The sequence below is a fragment of the Aythya marila genome (assembly GCF_965140915.1).
Source record: "Aythya marila genome assembly, chromosome: 2".
Lineage (NCBI taxonomy): Eukaryota > Metazoa > Chordata > Aves > Anseriformes > Anatidae > Aythya > Aythya marila.
The window spans coordinates 123,522,764-123,542,881 of record NC_139043.1 but is presented as its reverse complement, the minus strand read 5'-3'; the positions used below and the strand labels follow the sequence as shown (position 1 = coordinate 123,542,881).

Below are 20,118 nucleotides of genomic sequence, written 5' to 3'. Positions count from 1 at the left end.
TTAGCTACAAATGTTTTCTGTTCATTCTGATAAACATTATCTGTATCACCTTCATTCACTTTTCTGTTCATCTTCAAAGCTGGTTTTGGACAACTGCATAATTGAGTCTTCAGAGGAAAAGACAAGTCGAGACTTCTATGTAAGTGGACAAAAAAAATTATGAAGACAGTACATTTTATGGTCTTAGAATGGAATATGTCATAACGTCCCTGGTAATAACACCAGGGCATTATCTGGATAATAGTTAACTTAGAAAATCATCAGCTTGCCTTTTAGCCACTAATATTAATAATTTTACGTTTTTTCTGTAGTTACATAAGTGTCTTGATTTAAATTCAAATTGACTAATATTTTAACTTCATTCATTAATAATTCCATAGTTACAAATAATTAAATTTAGATTTATGCTTTTAATATGTATTTGTTAAAAAATTGTCAGTATTGGGAAGACTTTTTAAAGTCACTTCATCAGATACTAGCAATCTTCAACCGTTGGTCTTTGACTTTATTGCAAAGACAGTAATTCTATTTATTGTATGTTTGTATGTAAAAAAATAAAAATAAATAAATTTACTTGAAAGACAATACATATATTCTATACATATATTTTAATGTTTGTCAAGTTCTTATTGATACAGCATGTTTGTAGAAAAGTATAAGATCTTAACAGAAAACATTGGTGACTGATCTTATTTTATCCTTTGGGCTGCAAATGGCTTTGAAGTTCAGTTTCTGTAACCTTTGTGCTTATGCATTTTAGCAAGTATAACATCAAACCTGAGCAAACCATTGACTTTAACGTTGCTGTGTAAATTCTTACAGTCAAGCTGAGTGTCAGAGGTTATGGATATAGCAAAAAAACAGTGACAGAAACATTAATATCTATTAATGTATATGAAATGCATGCCTATCATAAGAAATACAGTTGTCATAAATAATTCCAAGTTGAATACATTTTTTTTTGTAAATTCTTGTCCAAAATTTTAAGCAGTAAATTGCTTCCACAATGCTGAAGAGGCATGAATGTTCTACAGTTACATTATCTTTAAAACCATATTAAAAAAAAAAAAATATGATTTACTACATTAACAGAAAACTTGAGAATTTTCTGCTACTAAACATTTTCTTTATATTGTATTACCAATGCCATATAACTTTAAAATACAATATTTTCTTTGAAGTCAACATAAAAAATGAATTATAGATATGAGAATGACCTTTTCAAGCTATAATATTTTAAGAACAAATGTCCCTTTTTTTTTTTTTAACAATGTTTAAAATGACTAAGATTTTAAAATTACTATTCTTACAAGCTTACATCTTGCAATCATACATTGTATTTTGATGGCATGTGTTCACGCTGTCTGTGACTACACAATATTTTTTTTCTCTCTAAAGGATTAGTATTTTAAAATTTAGCACATTATCTCAGTCTTAGACTATGAGTTTTATCATATTCAAGTGCTGATGTATGTTTATTATTCAGATTGAATATAACTTCAGATATCTTCAGTGTCCTCTGACACTTAACAAGAAATTAAAGGATGGTGAAGATATTTTCTATGAACCACTTGCCATTTTAAATGTAAGTTGTTTTTTTTGTTGTTGTTGTTTTTGTTTGTTTGTTTGTTTAATTGACATAATTCCATGCTGTCTTGTTTGAGATAAAATCAAGTGTTTTATATTTTTATCATAATATTTCTTCTCCTAAGGTCCTAACTGTATATTTAAAGTACATTGTAATAAAGTATGAGCTAAACTTCACAGAATCACAGAATTTCTAGGTTGGAAGAGACCTCAAGATCATCGAGTCCAACCTCTGACCTAACACTAAACCATATCCCTAAGCTCTACATCTAAATGTCTTTTAAAGACTTCCAGGGATGGTAACTCCACCACTTCCCTGGGCAGCCTGTTCCAATGTCTAACAACCCTTTTGGTAAAGAAGTTCTTCCTAACATCCAACCTAAAACTCCCCTGGCGCAAATTTAGCCCATTCCCCCTTGTCCTGTCACCAGGCACGTGGGAGAACAGGCCAACCCCCACCTCGCTACAGCCTCCTTTAAGGTATCTGTAGAGAGCAATAAGGTCGCCCCTGAGCCTCCTCTTCTCCAGGCTGAACAAACCCAGTTCCCTCAGCTGCTCCTCGTAGGACTTGTTCTCCAGGCCCCTCACCAGCTTCGTCGCCCTTCTCTGGACTCGCTCAAGCACCTCGATGTCCTTCTTGTAGCGAGGGGCCCAAAACTGAACACAGTACTCGAGGTGCGGCCTCACCAGAGCCGAGTACAGGGGGACGATCACTTCCCCAGACCTGCTGGCCACACTGCTTCTTATACAAGCCAGGATGCCGTTGGCCTTCTTGGCCACCTGAGCACACTGCTGGCTCATATTCAGCCAGCTATCAACCAATACTCCCAGGTCTTTCTCCGCCAGGTAGCTTTCCAACCATTCCTCTCCCAGCCTGTAGCTCTGCTTGGGATTGTTGTGCCCCAGGTGCAGGACCCAGCACTTGGCCTTGTTGAACTTCATGCAGTTGACCTCAGCCCATCGGTCCAGCCTATCCAGATCCTCCTGCAGAGCCTTCCTACCCTCGAGCAGATCAACACACGCACCTAACTTGGTGTCATCTGCGAACTTACTGAGGGTGCACTCAATGCCTTCATCCAGATCATCGATGAAGATTTTAAAGAGGACTGGCCCCAGCACCAAGCCCTGGGGAAGGGCCTTCATATAGTCTAAATAATAAATAACTATTCTTTCAGGATTATATATAAATTCTTGGTTTATTTAAACAGTTACGTGGGTTTCGAGAGAATATGCTGTAAATAAAGGTAGTACATCAAGGAAAACTGTTCTCCAGTCCCTGTAGTGACCATGTTCAGGAATATAAGACATTGAAAAACCTGACAAAGATGACTTTTTAATATGTGAACTGAAAAAATAATCTGTGCTTAAAGCAAATTTTACTGTTCTCACAAACCGCCAATCTGTTCTTGCTGTCTTTGGCAGAAAACATTTACAGAACAATATTGCAGGTTATATTTGATTACTTTTTGGACTTACTGTTGGCAACTAGATTTGGTATACTTTTTAAGAATAAATTATTTTCTAATTAAACACAACTAGAAAATCACGGTCATTTCACATCTATGGTTGGCAAAATATTTACTCCCGAAAAATCATGTAAGTCTGTCTCTGTAGAGCATTTAGAGCTTTTACCTTTTTTTTTTTAAAAAAAAAAAGCTTGAAATAGACCTGTTATTCTAACAAGCTACAGGAGAGAAGAGAATGGCTGGGTAGGCTTTTCTCATATATAAGAAGAATTCTAATAGCTTTGGACAAAAGTGAATAATCAAAAGAACTTTGCAATATTTTACAAACAATGTGGTTTTCACTAGGCTAATATTCAGGCTAAGAAGGTGGTCAAACTTGTTTTTAAGTGCTTTACTCATCTAGAAGAAACAAATTGGATCCTTGCACTTTCTCGTTTTGTAGGCCATGGTACGTCACAATCGCATGGAGCTACTTAGCCATCCTGTGTGCAAAGAATATTTGCTTATGAAATGGTAGGTGTATTTTTATAGATACAATTTATAGACACAATATTGCATGTCAGGATGAAGGCTATTGTACCTGAGAGCTGTTTAGTAAAGTACACATACTACTATGATGTTACTAAAGCAAATATGTATTTGTACAACACACTCATAAGCATACTTAGATTATGCTAATGTGGTTTAGTACTTAGTAGTGATTCTTTGATGGATACAAAAAAAAAAAAAAAAGCTGTCTTTTTTTTTTTTTTTTTTTTGATATTTCACTTATCACTGAGCTAAAAAGAAAAGGAACAATATTTCAGAATGACTGATATACTTTTTTCCTCACAAAGCTCAGTGATTCATCATGAAAGGATGTTTGAAAAATGCTTGTTTCCTCATCATGAGAACATTGTTGGCTATTAAATTTAAATGCAGGCTCTTATAAATTTGTAAAGTGTTGTAACTGTGAACATTTTTACTTTCAAGGATGGCCTATGGGTTTCGAGCACATCTGATGAATCTAGGCATATATTCTCTGGGTCTCATCCCATTGACCCTTCTGGTCACCCACATACAGCCAGGAAGACCTTTGAATGGAACAGAAATCTATGAAGCAAGACCATTAGAATATGAGGTACTGAGTTTTCATACTATTTAGAATATGTTTAGGATTTTTATAGCAAGAAGATGTGATTGTTTATGTATTTACTACAGTTATTTATTATTTAGCAACTCTGAATAGAATTGTTTATGTTTAAACATTGAGCAACAACTTCTGTGGATAAATTTCAATTTCCATATCTTATCTTCAAAGTCTTTTCTGAAAAGTTCGTGTCTGCTACATGGCTATATCAGCCTCTTCCCTGAAGTCAACATTTCTTTAACACTGAAGAAAAAGGATTAACATGTATTTAATCATGAAAAAACAGCAAATAGTGGACTTTTTTAGAATTTTTTATCCTTTTAATTTTCAGCAAAAATAATTGGATATTACTCATTTTAATTTTAAGACATAGAAATAGTTGTCAATAATAGTGTTTCTGAATGTTCAAATACAGTTTTCTTTGCCTGTGTTATGCATTACTTCTCCTTGCTGGCCCAGTATTTCTTCAGTAGGTCCATAAACTGTGTGGCTAAGACAAAACAGTTTTTTCTAGTCTGTATATAGCTACTTTATGTACAACAGTAGTAACAAATGTAACAGCAGAATTCAGTATATATGAATGAAAAACTCTCTCAAAAAAAAAAAAAAACTTTCAAATGTATTGGCTCATTTCTTGTGTATAAACATTAAAAAAAAAATAATAATCGTGTTGTGCAAAAATGTGAATGACATACCCTTGTTTTGGAATTATGATATCTCAAAAGGAAAAACATAGCTAGGTAACGATGTAAATGCATATCATGTTGACTTCTGAATATTTATCTTCAAGTCAAAACTACAGTAGATGTGGGGATACTCTAATAATTTGTGAATATTGATCTTGTTCATGATATGCATTGGGTGAAAATGCTGCTTTAGGTGGGGCTGTAAGGAAAACAGGCCAGGATGAACTCTGTCTTGGGATAAACCTGTCCTCTAGAGGTACTTTGGGGTTGTTAGGAGACAGAAATGAACTTTTTTCAGAAGCTGGAACTGCAATAAGTAGGACCTGAAGTGACCTGAAGAAGTTAGATTTGCCCGATCCAAAATGACATTTTAGAAAAGACAGACATTGGTGTGACTGGTTGATTTCTTTGTAAGTGTTTCCCTCCTGCAGTTAAAACTAAGCAGTATTCTGTCCCTTAGGAAGGCTGTGTTGTCCCAAAGCTGAACATTGTACTAGACTTTCAAAGAAGAAATTGCAAATACTGCTTTTTGCTGAACCTGTGAATACAGCTCATGCATAGTTATACTCCTGTGTTCACCCGAAGAGCAGGAGAGTCCCAGAGCTCTGTCTCAAGCTGTGGCATACTGGCATTAATGGACAGAAGTTATTGTTGTGCAGTGATATCTTCAAATTAATCAATTTAAAATGGTGATTTTTATCACTAAAAACAAGGATTTTGAAGAAAATAGACAAGAAAAATATTTTATATGTCATTCCAGGGGAGAAAAAGAAAAGAAAAAAAGGAATTCAAAAAAAGATATGCTAGTAGAAATATGAAATAATGTAAACTCAAGGAATATAAAAGGTCCATGAGGATATCCTGATGCATGAAAAAGTCTGGAGAACCACACACCCAGGCCAGTGCATGCAAGTTTCTCAAAAATTCAAAAGCCAAGACTAGAACTGGAATAATTCATGCTCAAATTAACTAATCTTCCTGATGGAAGATAGGAGAAGGACAGAAGCAGACAGAGGAAAGGTTCTGATTGCCCCAGGTCTTTGAGACATCAGGAAGAAATGTAACTGGACGAGGGAGTTCTATCCTTCAGTGAGGAATGATGCCAACTGGTGGAGAAGCAGTGTACTGATGAGGAGCTGTGAAGTTGCTGCCTGAGAGACTAAAGCAACACCAGCATATGTCATGCAGTGGGGCAGTCAGCGTCGTAGTGATTCTGTAATGGGAATGAAGCCAGGAATACCAGATCCTGAGGGGAGCACAGCATTAGAGAACGTGGTACTGTTCTCTGAATCCAGGTTAAAGAGGGCACAATGGGGCAAATGCTGACATGTATAGCAGCAACACCTCTGATGGCAAATTGGCTTTACAATTTATTTATTAAAGATAAAATTCCCTGTTGTTATCTATGCCAGTATAAGGCATTTCACAATAAAGTTGGCTTTGCTGATACTAATTGTAAAGAGAGATGTCAAAGGGAGCAGCCACATAAGGATGCCAGGACTCCAAATTGTGCATCTTCCAAAGACTTCTGTTGCTATTCCTGACACTACAATATGATAGTGAAGTTATGGACCATAGAATTTATCTTTATGTTCATGTAGTAGCAAAACACACCAAAAAAAACGTGGCATAAATACTGCAATTTCAGTTCCCAATCTTGAACAGTAGTAACAAGGAAGCTGCACAGCAGTGGTTTATCATTGGAATGTGCAAATTTTAATATTTGGTTTGCATTAAACATGATATATATTACATGAATTTCACAATAAACATTAGTAAAATATAATTTAGTCTGTTTGTTTGCTTCAGATAAGCTTATTACTATCCTAACTTGGCAATATAATGTATATATAGTAGGTGGAGCAAAAATAAACATTTAACAATTTCTGATTTGTTTTGTGCTGTTTTTTTTTGTTTCAGGACTCATACTTCACAAGGGTGTGTATGTGTTTAGTTTTAATTATGAGTTTACTGGGAATCTGCAAAGAAATATTTCAGCTCATTCAGCAGGTAAGTTCATAAGGAAATATATGCATAACATCAATCACAATCATGTGCATAGCAGTTTGTACTATATTGAAATATATCTGATTTTTCTCTAATTGTAAGGGAAAGATAATTTATTCCTATATATGAGATTACAAGTGAGAAGAGGATTTAAAACCTGTTATTGAATTCAGTCCTTTAATGATGCATGACTTGTAAATATGCATCTCTCTCTTAAATCCTAGAAATTGAAATATTTGTTGGATTACTCCAATCTACTGGACTGGACAATTTATACTACAAGCATAATTTTTGTGTCTTCTTTATTTATTAATACACCAGCTCATTTGCAGTGGGAATGTGGAGCAATTGCTGTATACTTGTCTTGGATGAACTTCTTGCTTTACCTTCAACGGTAAAAATTATTTACAAGCTTTACAATAAATACTTTCAATATTTTACAAATTATATATATTCTAGAGTGTAACTTATCATGTGATAATCCTATTTTTAATTTATGTATTTATTTTAAACTATACAAGTTTCCAGATTAGGATCATAGGATTTTTTAAAGTATTTTTATTTTTTAACTTATGAACTGTGAAGTAGTTTTTTGTGCTTTTCATGTATGGAATCACAGTGTGTAATGGAAACATAAGAAATAACAAAACTTATTTTAATGCTAAGTGAGCAAAGTCACTGGATATGTCTTTTAAAAAAGTGTTTTATTATAGTATGTAGACTTCAACTTGAAGAACAAGCAAACAAACAAAACAAACAAAAAAACCACAACCCAAAATAAAAATATATACCATCACAAAAAAAGAATGCAAATTACAGGAGGCAAAAGGACAACAATCTGTTGTTACAACACCTGAGGGAGGGTAATATCTTCCATCATTTTACAGAGTGAATGGCACACCCCACTTTTTTACACCATGATGTCCTGTAAAAGAATTCCAATGGGTGAAATTATTTCTTTAGTTGACATTAAGTCTATTTATTGCCATAAATGACCCCAATCATATGGGTAATACAGTGGTGTCTGAGAGTCATGAACTTAAGGAGAGTTATGAAGATGGAAAAATAGGGTGGATGTACTGCTTAATATTAATAAAACATGTTTGTACCTGAGCAGGAGTGTCTTGCATAAAGATGATATATGGCTGAACAGGAAAAAAAAAAAAAAAAAGTGTTTTGAGCTGCTAAAGAATCTAAGTGATAACCCAGCATATATGCTTTTCAGACTCTTATTCCATGTGGTTTGACAGATAGACAAACATGCATTTGCTAATTAATTTTAACAGCATTTTACTGTAGTTGGGATGTTTGAGGACAATATCTTTGATATTGAGACAATATCTTTATGATATTGTCTCTTTATGATATTGCCTCTGTTGACAAACCTTGCCTTGCATGTGTCTGACCTTAGATGACTAGTGAATGGGCTTATCCTTTCTTCTTGGCTGTGTTCAATGGGCAAAATGAGTATGGAACCTAAACAGTAAAAAGTACCCAACCTTACCTCTTTTGTGAGATTAAATGCTTCCCTTCCCTGCTTATGTCGGTAGAACTTTACAAGTACTCTACAAGACGTTTCTGTAACTGAGTCAGGCCATCTCTTCTGAAAGCAAGTAGTTCTGTTGACTTCAGTGGTGTTGTATCTAATAAATACAAATTTATTTGTATTAAGATTAGGTTTGTTTTACTTCCAGTTTGATGTTTTCAGACTTGCAAATAATATTGGGGGGAAGAGGGAGGAGGAGGAACCCCATGAAGGGATTTCCTCAGTTGCTATTTTCATAGCATTAAAAAGTTATCTGGTCCCTGAATCTGCTTTTTGGGGAAAACAGTTCATGTTCTGAGAATTGGTTTTTGTGTAAACCAGGAATGGAAGGGGCTTGCCAGCGTACAGACTGTTGTTAGAAACACAGGTGACTTAAAATAGTGCTACTCACCTTCTCTTACTGAGCAATATTTTTTTCTGCTCATTTGTTTTCCATGACTTCTAGTGTCATAAAAAGAAAAATCTTTTAAAATCAAGTGTATGACTACTAGATGTATAATGGTGCCAGTTGTCCTTTGTTCTAATTGCTAATTTGCCTCACAAAACAGCAAAAAAAAAAAAACAAAAAAAAAAAACCATACAATTAATTTCCTAATATTTAGAGAACAAGTTGTACAGTATAGTACTTTCAGTGACTATGGACAGAGTAAAAGTTGTCGATAAAAAATACTTATCTTGAAATGCAGCTCTAGTGCATTAAGCATAAGATTCTGTAATTTAATCTTGCCATAAATAAGAACATTCTTTTGCATGTGAAAATACAAAATATTTAGACCATCTCAGAATGTCCAGAGGCGAAATGTTTCTTATCACACATAGAAAGTAGGATAACTGATTTCATATTTAACTGTATTGCATATAAGAGACTGTAACTGTAATGTAACTGTAAGAGACTGTAACTTCAGTATTTAATTTTGCTTATCTTTTTCTGTTTACTTATTGCCCAGGTTTGAAAATTATGGCATTTATGTTGTAATGTTCTGGGAAATTCTGAGGACTTTGATTAGGATTGCTGTTGTTTTCTTTTTCCTGATATTGGCCTTTGGACTGAGTTTCTTTGTCCTTTTGGGTTCACAGGTTAGTTGAATGGCACAGTTAATTTTTTATCATTATAAATATTATCTTTGAATAAAGAATGTCAAGAGATTATTTAGAAATTTCATAGTTTTGTGGTATTTTCTTGACTTTTTTTTCTTCTTTTTGCAGCAAACATACAGCACGCCACTGCTTTCTGTAATGAAAACATTTGCAATGATGCTAGGAGACATAAATTATCATGATGCATTTCTTGATCCATTACTGAGCAGTGAATTGCCGTATCCATTCCTGAGCTACACAGTTCTCATTATATTTACCTTGCTTATTCCAATCCTTCTTATGAACTTGCTAGTAAGTAAACTACTTCTCAATATACAGAAGTGATTATGCATATATTTATACACAGTTTTGGCATATAGCATTACTTTAGTGCTGACTTGTGACATTCATTCGTTATTTAACAAATAGACGTTCTTAGTAACATATTAAAAAGTTGCCTTTCCCTTGACTCACATTTCCTCCAGTTACTGTACAGTTAATTGTTGTAGAGTTATCTTGTATCAGGTAGTAACTGTATGGAATTTGCTGAACTTCAAGAAAGTCTTCCCCATTTCCTGGGTTCAACTTTAGAATAGGCAGGAGCACTATTAGAAGCACTTTAGAATAGGAAAAGCACTATTTTTATTCTTTGCTGAGGCATAGTCCCTCTGGTCTCTGCTACATTTCTCTGAGTTTGTACTGACAGTGGAAAAAAATGTAAGAATTAAGGCTTAGTGCTCTGGGGTGATTCTGGACCAACATTCGCACATTTTGGTCTAACTTCATGTTGGAGAGAGTAAAGTAAATAAACAAAATTAAGTAAACAAAATGAACTGGAAAACCTATACGTAGTGAGAAAGGGCTAAAATAAAATGCATGTATAATAAAAATAATAATAATAGTTAAATCATTTTCAGCCATATTCCATTGAACATCAGTTATTGTATTTAGTAAATCAGGGTTTCACAAGAGATGAGCATTAATGATCAATTATTTTTTCTTAGATTATTTATTGTCACAGTGATAGTATTCAATCAGTGGTCAACATGTATTTTTCTCTTAACATAAAAGCAATCATGGATTACAGAAGAAGGGATTTTATTCTTGACAAATCTTTTACATTGTTTTTATTAGTAGTAGACAGTTGACCTTAAAAAAGCTTACTACATTTCTTGATATGTGTTTTTCAAATATGCACAAAGGAGTTGTGTTTCCAGATTCAAGTAAGCAAATTTAAATTTCAAGTTATCTGGACTTAAATGTGAGTGAGAAATACAACAATAAAAACACAATAAAATGTTTCTTTGATCCTGTGATGTATTTTTAGATTGGTTTGGCTGTTGGGGACATAGCTGAAGTGCAAAAATATGCTGCACTCAAAAGGATTGCAATGCAGGTGAGTAGCATACCATAGAAGCAACAACTATAGGAAGTAGATAGCATAACTGGAACACTATCAAGATAATTAACTAATTTATCATCAACATCCCTAACTAACATTCAACATCTCTATAAAGCAAATTGTTGAACATGGGCATCCTAACTTAACCTTATTTTCAATCATGGGAGTCACTGTCAAAAAAGCATATGTAAGCAGCTGCATTTTTAAGGAAATTAGAAGAGCCAGATCAATGAATTTTGAGTTATTTCAATAACAGAATGTCAAAGTGAATAAGTGCACTGTTTGAAACTGGAGTGTTGCATGTTAAGGTGAGTCAAAAGAGGGTCAAAGTACACGAGAATCAAAAGGAAGCCAAATGCATTGCAGTATACTGAATGCTCATGGTGGTTTGTGGACCAAGAAGATACTCTGCGATGCCAGGTATAACCAAGGAGCTTAGGGTCACATTTACAAGTGTATTTAGATACCTTAAGATGTATGTAGACATCTAACAGAATTTGCATTAAAAGCAGAAGAGTTTAGTAATTTATATGCCTTTTTACATTTATTTTAAGAAACACAAAATTTGTCATATATTTTTTTCCTTGTGAACTGCATATCAAGCTTGATTTTTCACAAGTGGAAATATGCTAAGTATACACCTGTCAACTAAAGAGTAAATATTGCTTCTCACAATGTGTTCATAGAAACTGGCTGTTCATATGCTGCAGAGAGAAGTGTCTTTGCTCATGTTCCCTGCTGGCTCTGCTTTTTCTAGAAAGTTTCAGAGCCTACATAGTGCCTATAAAAGGAGAGATGTGTACACAGACAGAATATCCAAAGACAAGAACAGTTCAGAAGTACCTTCTGCTGGTAGTTACATAACTTAGAATTGTGTGCCGTACTGGCTTAGTTCAAGCATATTTGAAGAAATAAGTAACATTTCCTTCCAAGAGTTATAAAAAAGACTGAAGTAAAGGTATAAGGACAGTTAATGTTTTTCATCTGTTTAAGTATTTTGTTGCCAACAGAATGCTCAGGAATGGTGGTGTCTTGCCACTTTAGACAGTGCTGTGAAATCTTTATTAAGCATGTAACATTTAGTATGTTTGATAGGATTATGATTGTCTGCTTATAGGCTTATGCTGTATGTCCTTTTCTTTTAGATACATATGCTTAGTATTTCTGTAACAATGTGAGAATGAATGGAAAGGTGGCATCTGCTGAAAAGGCCACTTACATATTCATTTTACCTTTGGGAATACTTTACTCACAGGCATTCTACTGGCCTCCTAATCTATACTGGCTTTGCCAGAACCTAATAAAAGAATATAGCACAGTTAAAGAAAGAAAGATCACTCTCATTATTTGGTTTCAAAATCTGTTGCTATGATAAGTATTCTGTCTTTGAACTTTTTTGGTCTGTAATTCTATACTGTAACCCTCAAGGTAAAAAAGATGTTCATTTCACAAGAATTAACTCAGGTTTTTTATTTTTTAAAAACAAAACAAAACAAAACAAAAAACAACAACAACAACAACAACAACAACAAAAACATTTTAATTGTAAGAGTGCATAACTGTGGAATACTTAACTCTGCTAAAAAATCTCAATGCTGTTATAAATAGTGTCTAGTTATTAATAACTATTATTATCTAGTCATTATTAATTATTATTAATTATTATTAATACTGTTATTATCTAGTGTCTGAGCTACACAGATCAAATATTATACTACGGTGTGCAGTGTAGATATCCTCTAGGACTTGATATCTAGTAATAGTGATTTGAATGTAATGACATAATTGTTATTTTCATATTGTAATGTGTCATTATCTTAAGAGAATATATCTTACTCTAAATGCGAAATAATGTTTAGGTTAATCTTCACACAAACTTAGAGAAGAAGCTGCCATTTTGGTTCCTAAGTCGGGTGGACCAGGAATCAATCACTGTGTATCCTAACAGACCAAGATACTGTGGATTTATGGTAAGATGTTGAATCTTAGACTAAAGATTTCATATTTATATGTGTTATGATTGACTTAATTTGTACACAGATTGCTGGCAATGTTGTATTAATAAGACTTGATCATTATTTGATATCACTAGAAGCATGTTTAAACCTTGATTGTCTTCACTAAAAATGAACAGTTAAGTCTTCAGTTTGAGTGCAGCCCAATTTATTCAAATATAATTAGTGTTTGAGTTCTTAGTGATCTGTGACATTATGAGATGAGACAAGCTACAGAAGTCATTCAGACTGAAAATGTAATTACTCCCTTTTGGCATTTCTTCTTTTATTTGTTTACTTTTAATTTCAACTGTTGTTGGTAGAATGAATTTTCTGATTAAACACATTTTGCAAAACAAATGTTTGATATACTAAAAATAACTTTATAACTGAAATTGTTTTCAACTTTTAACAGTGTGTTGAAACTGTTACCATTCACCCTTTTGGGATTTTTAATCTGTTTTCAGACTATAAAATCTGGTTTCATTTTGGTACTTTGTTTTGTTTAGAGTGTGTTCCAGTATTGCTTTGGGTGTGAGGACTCTACCACAGATGCACAGAGCACTGATACAACCTTAGAACTGGAAGTTCTGAAGCAGAAATACAGGTATTCATTGTGTTACTTTATTACAGTAAGCACAGCGAAATTACAAATATATTATTTAAATGAAGTGTTCTAAAACTCAATGCTACACCTGAAAAGTAAAATCCAGTGTATCTTTTGTCCTTAAATAAGCTCAATCACTATGGCAACTTAGTATTTTATTTTATATTCTGTAATGTATTTACTTTCAAAATACTTGAGGGTTAGAGAAATATTTTTATCCCATGGCAGCAAAGGAGGTGGAGGTCAATTGTACATTAAACTGAACTAAACTAATGAGGAAAATGAACTTTCATTTCAAAATCAGAGGTTTGGATATGGAGGTTTTCCAGAGTTACACTAAAATTAAAATTAAAGTAATTCCAGTTGGTTTGCAGATACACACAATCTGTAACTGACATTGCAGTGGTCAGATGGTAAATCTGCTTCAGTTTTTTTTCCCAAAAAATTGATTGTTGTCCTGGTTCTCCTTCAGACAAATCATCTGTTTCCTAAAACCTTGGAAAGAATTCTCTGTATTGTACTTTTCTTACTTATCTTACCGATGTTATCCATAGGAATGGTTTCAGAAAAGCCTTCCATGAATGTACAGCTAGAAAAATCTATTTTTTTTCTCTCTCTCTCTCCCCCCCCATCAATGTCTCCCCTGCCTCCATATCCAAGCTCGTTCTGTCTCTCCTTTTAATCTACTGATTTTTTTTTGCCCTGCACATAATCTGATGAAGTATGTAGGACTGAAGCATGTAGGACACAGCAAGAATTGAGGGGCTGTGGATACACCCTACAGATGTTGGCAAGCCATGGAACTTAACAAGTCTTTCTTCAAGTCTATGCCACATCAGTGTATTACGAAACAGCATAGAACATACTCTTTGTTTTTCTACAAAGAAGGAAGAAAAATAATATTTTCTATAATTATAGAATTATTTGGAATGGAATAACTTGTGGCCACTTCACTATGGAAAATTCTGCTCCGAAAATATGTCTCAAAACTTCGTTTTACTGTGTTACCAACATGTTTTTGTTGTCAGAGTTCAAAACAGCATTCAGTTCCTGCTGAAGCTAGTGGCAATCAGCACCAAGTATTTACACTCTTCATTTTGTTTTGTTTCATTTTGTTTTCATTAATGCTAGCTAATTGTTACACTACTTTAATTCTTATGGTATTTGATTGATAGCCACATGAAAACAACAGTAACTAAAGAAACCCCAAAGTGTTCTTCAAAGAGTCTTTTCAGTCACTCTCTATATGACTTTGTGCTGTAATTTTGTGAATTCTAAAAAGTAGAATTTTAAAAATCCTGCTTCACGCTTTCATAAAGACAGTTTCTACACACATTTACTATTTATTCCATTGTTCCTTAAAAGTTAACAGATAATGTGTTCTGTATGTGTGATGCTAAATGATGCTTTTTATTTGTATTGATTGCACTTTGGATAGCACTTTTAAAGAAATTAGTATGTGTCTCATCAGTTTGACACATGTGCTGTTAAAGTAGTTGTGAAGTCCACCAGGTGTCTGAATGCTTATTTGCTGTTGCACACCTGGTCTTTTTTTCCTTGCCATACTAATTGAGTCAGAACTATGGAAGAAAGTTCAGAATTTTACTTTATTTGAGAGTGAGACTGCTCTTACATTAAATATATGTCACTTATCTCAAGATCCATAAATCTGTTCTTTAATATAATTTCCTGGAACCTGGAAAAGTACCACAGCTTAAAAAATCAAATGTACTCCAGAGATAATTAGCAGAAGGGAGAAATTGAGGACTGACAGATCTTTTGTATCTGTCCTTTGAAACCAAATGGCAAAGCCCCTTTTATGCATATATTTTTTTTTTCTCTCTCTCACTCTTTTTTTTTTTTTTTTTAATCTTCTTTTAGGCTCAAAGATCTATCAACCCTGTTGGAAAAGCAACACGACCTCATTAAACTGATTATACAAAAAATGGAGATAGTATCAGAGGCTGAGGATGAAGACAGCAATGATTTATTTCAGCACAAGTTTAGGAAAAGGCAGTTAGAACATAAGAATAGTAAATGGGATACAGTGTTAAAAGCTGTTAAAACAAATGTGCCTAACCCAAGCACAGAAAAGAACAATAGCTTCTTCTAGACATTTCTGTGATAGTATGGTGTATTAATATTTTGCTTTTCTTTGGGGTCAGTTATCTTAATGTCTGTGCATAATGTCAATGTGACACATTATTTATTCAAGTATAAAAATAAATTCAGATCCAAACAAGGATGTAGGTGCTCAAAACAGTATTTAAGGAGACTAAAGATGTCTACATCCAAAACTGTGATCCTGAAAGTAGCTGACTAATCAGGAAAGTGCCTAACTCACCAGATGCCAGCCTTGCTGTCCTGACAGTTCCCAAGGCTTCTTTCTAGGTCTATTCCTGAATTTGGCCCTAATGCTGTTATATACTTAACTACGATGCTTTCTGTTACAACTATTTTTAGAATTTCAGAATTTTTAGAAATTCAAATTCCAATTCATCTAGTGTTCAGATGTTTTGAGAGAGCCAATGGGCTTTATGTAGACTAACAAAAAGTAAGAAACTAACCTGGCAGATTCTTTGGAAGCTTTGCTGAGTAAGGACTGCAGGATCAGGCCTGAAAGGTAAGAAATAAAAAAGATTACAAAAATGTAATCTAAGGCAAGGACCATTTTCTTTTGTGGATAACTATATGCAATTCTCAGAGGAATCATTTGGACTAGTATGCCTATAGCAATGATAGAATGACATGCTAAATACTAGTAATTTACAACTTAATGTCCTTGTACTGCTAGTGTGATTTTGGCCTTCCTGATATCCTGAAAACTGACCTTTCTGCTTTAATCTGCACACTGTTTTTGTTATTTACTAGATATTCAATGAATTATGTAATATACGGTAATATACCAGATGTGGAAATAAACATGAATTAAACTGTGTTTAAGTACCTGAGTATATTTGTTGCAAAAATAGTGCTAATAAACTAATTATGACTATATGTGGTTGCAGTCTTCTGTGGTATGCCTTTGAATTTAGACTATTTGTTTAAGAGCTTACTATGCATTAATTCTTCATGTAAGGAACAATTACTGTTCCTGTTTATTTAAAACCAAGGTAGACACCAGAAAATTAATTCTCACTGTACAGAACTTGTCCAATCCTCAAAAAACACAGAAAGATGCACTACTAATCAGGGAGACTTGTACCTTAAAATTACCATGGACAATGCTCTGTTCAGTAGGGAAAGTGCTTTCTCATCCAACTGCTTTATCCCAGTTTTGAGACTTTTAATCCTTGCCTGGTAAATAGAAAAAGGAGGAGGTTATCACTTTTTTTTTTTCTTTTTTTTTTTTTTTTTTTTTTTCCTTCCTATTATGCTGTACTTATTAAGGTGAACCACAGCTTAATATCTAATGGTAATGGTAATGAGATTCAGGAAGCCCTTGGTGTTCGTTTCTTTTCACTCACCAGATTCACTGATGCCTTCGAATTCTGTAGCATAAATCCACAGCAGCTATCACTGAAAATGTTTGCTGTTAAGACTGAAGCTCTGTTCTGCTTTTGCCTCCCAAGATCTGAACAGGCATTTGGTATGTAAGTGTGACTCAATAAAATTAATCCCAAATAGCCTGAGGCAAAACATTCAGGCAATTAAATGGGTCATGGACATATGCATTGCTGTATGACTGTGTTCACAGTCGTACTCCTTGGTGCTCCACCTCTTGTTGAGTCTGCCTCTGGACGAATTGTTTGTACCACCACTCTTACCTAGCACATAGCCACATAGCAGTGGCTTTTTTTTTTTTTTTTTTTTTTTTTTTTTTAGACAGAGAGGGAGCGAGGAACATGTGCCACAAAGCACGTGGCATCTGCCCTGCAGGCTGCAGGAGGAGTTCAGGACCAAGTCTGACACATGACAGTGTGAAACAGGGAGAGTAAGCAGACAGAGTAAATAAGGTAAAAACAAAGGTAACTGTAGTCAAATGTATTTATTTAAATAAACTGTTCAGATTTTCTGAGCTACTGTTCATCTATGGCTCCCTCTGGCAGCTGAAACAGGAATGTCCAGGTTCTTGGGTTCAGGGCAAACTTGAAAAAAATGAATTTTTAATTCTTAAAGCCAGAAAAGTTATTTCAAATTGGTGACAATCTGTACCATTAACACTAGATGGCAGTAAGTGATAACATTTTTGAATAAATAAATTGGGCCTAAATGCATAGCTTTAAGTGAAAGGGAACAGCAACATGGTTACAACAGAAGCAAAGTAGTCATTACATAGTTTTGAAGTTTGAGCCTTTCAAGCAGAACTCTGATACACTTACACACAGCAGCCTCTTAGGACAGGGATTTAATGTTTTCTGAATTGTTAAATTTCGATTGGAGATTTTATTTATTTATTTATTTATTTTATTTTCTCAGGCTTTGCTGCTTTCATTCATTTAGCAGCTGTTATTATGACGGAAAATATGGATAACCATATCCATCCTTCTCGTGGAGGCATCCAAACCTGATATGAAAGCCACTGCATAGTTCGTCTGCATAGAGGACAATTTGATGGTGGGAGATAAGAAAATTCCAGATCTCTAAGTGGTTTTGTTTTATTTTATTTACCGTGAGTTAGCCATAGCAGGCTTGCAGCCTGTTAAAATTCATAGCATCTGCTTATCCACAAAACAGTGACCTACTAGTCACTAGTCTAGTGTGGGTCTAAATCCCAATATTGGTTCATAGTTAGGATGCCAATGCATATCATGGCATATAAAAGTGATTTTATTTAATGACAAGCTTCTGAAAAACTGTAGAGATGTAAAGTGTGTCATAATACATTTTAAAAAGAAAAATGCATTCATATAATCAACTATCATTTACACATATAATATAAAAGCCATTATAAAGTAGACTGGTAATATTTTAAACCGTCTGGATTTAAGGAAAAACTATGATATATACATTGTTTACTGGAGAGTTTATATACAAATAGGTAGTTGAGTAGATATTGGGATCTATAAATATATTGTTATAGGTAGTTTCTCCTGGTTTTAGTATGCACTCTCAGGCCATGAGGGTAGAGTGGCAGAAGAGTAGTCATTTCCATTTTGGTGGTAGTAGGGCTATACAAACCAAGGGAAAAAGTAAAAAAGCTTACAGAGGTTGGGATACGTAGAGCCTAGATTTTAAGCTTAATGACGGAGCAGTTCTCAGCAGGTACAACAGTGGATAGAAAACAGTTTAACCACCTATATGTTAATTAATATTCAAACAAAAATCATTTTTGTCAAAGGTTTTTATATGGAAAAACAAGGTATTTTATAACTATCTAATATCACAACATTGAATTAGATATTTAACTCTGTATGGAAATCATCAGACTATGATTATTTGATTGCCTCGTGATAGAAATACCTAACAGTCTCGGTGATCACAGCACCGAGCCTGCTGGAGTTCGAGGCATTTGGACAGCGCTCTCAGACACGTGGTATGATTTTTGTGTGGTCCTGTGCAGTGCCAGGAGTTGGACTTGATGAATCTTGTGGGTCTCTTCCAACTTGGGATATCCTATGACTCTATGATAAGTTTCGAGCTTACAAAACTTAGTACACATATTATCAATCAGAAGACAAATCACACGTTTAAGAAGAATTGTGTAGGCTGAGGTGAAGACAGTGGGTTATTTCAGCCATCTCTATAAACAATCCTGTTGGATACATCCATATATGTTAAATGAAAGTGTTAAAGTGTGAATTTTTCCACATAGGAATTATCTAACTACAGGTACATTCAACTGGAATTGGTTATTTGTCTGTGGATGTATCCACAACCTGTAAATGGTGTTTATCTGCATCTGATCTTCATCACCCACTTCCATTTAACAAGTAGCTCAGGGCTAACAGATCTCTAGAATGTGCTTACATGTGTGTGTAATTCAACCTTTACTTCACTATTTTCTTTCAAATTATTCTTCATGCTCACCATTTAAGTGTCCTAGTAGTCTTTCCTAAAATATCCAAATGCCAGAAGCATTATGGTGATTTCACTGTGGGTAACTGAAGAGAAAGTTAAACCATGAAGAATGCCATTGGCATTGTAACTGTTAATCTATGTGGAAATGCTTCCTGCTCTTTATTCAGGGTGCAGAGGGTACTGCAGGCACATATAGGTACCATTTCTCTCTCTCATGATCTTACATCAAGTATTTCTGATAGTGAGGGTAAGTATTCCAGCTCATTTCCTTCTGCTCAGCAGCACTCCTTAAGTGAGCAAAGAGAGCAACAATGTGGGCAAGGCAATGGCATAAAGTTCTTCTATCAAAACCAGGGTGGGGACATTCTGGGACATCTCCAATAGCTCTAGGAAGGTCACAAGTTGGGCCAAGAAGTGCTTGCTGCTGCAGTATGATTTGTCAGTCTGAAACAAATCAGCAGGGCTGTGGAACATGAGTGGCAGTGTGGTGGCTGCGGAACCCAGAGGTCCAGAGGCCTGGATTTCTAGTGAATGCATCAGACTGTTGTTAAAATGGTAATAATGCTGTGTCCACACGAATTGAAATCTGTTGGAGCGATGAAATACATCCTTACAAGCAAACCTGAAGTAAGCAACTTGGAAGTGGACTACAGTGA

The 20,118-nt window shown here is 34.5% G+C and overlaps 1 protein-coding gene across 1 annotated transcript in view; it reads left to right on the top strand.

Moving 5' to 3' along the window:
- Nucleotides 1-16,155, top strand: part of TRPA1 (transient receptor potential cation channel subfamily A member 1) — a gene marked incomplete at its 5' end in the record, with an annotated part of 39,572 nt that extends 23,417 nt beyond the window's left edge. Inside the window, 12 exons of the mRNA XM_082752356.1 lie at nucleotides 80-139; nucleotides 1,487-1,585; nucleotides 3,496-3,566; nucleotides 4,026-4,173; nucleotides 6,789-6,878; nucleotides 7,100-7,269; nucleotides 9,369-9,498; nucleotides 9,628-9,810; nucleotides 10,826-10,894; nucleotides 12,760-12,870; nucleotides 13,404-13,501; nucleotides 15,383-16,155. Of these exons, the coding sequence (XP_082608482.1) occupies nucleotides 80-139; nucleotides 1,487-1,585; nucleotides 3,496-3,566; nucleotides 4,026-4,173; nucleotides 6,789-6,878; nucleotides 7,100-7,269; nucleotides 9,369-9,498; nucleotides 9,628-9,810; nucleotides 10,826-10,894; nucleotides 12,760-12,870; nucleotides 13,404-13,501; nucleotides 15,383-15,614 (1,461 nt within the window). The 3' untranslated portion in view covers nucleotides 15,615-16,155. The remainder of the gene's footprint in view (nucleotides 1-79; nucleotides 140-1,486; nucleotides 1,586-3,495; nucleotides 3,567-4,025; nucleotides 4,174-6,788; nucleotides 6,879-7,099; nucleotides 7,270-9,368; nucleotides 9,499-9,627; nucleotides 9,811-10,825; nucleotides 10,895-12,759; nucleotides 12,871-13,403; nucleotides 13,502-15,382) is intronic.
- Nucleotides 16,156-20,118: the final 3,963 nt, after the last annotated feature.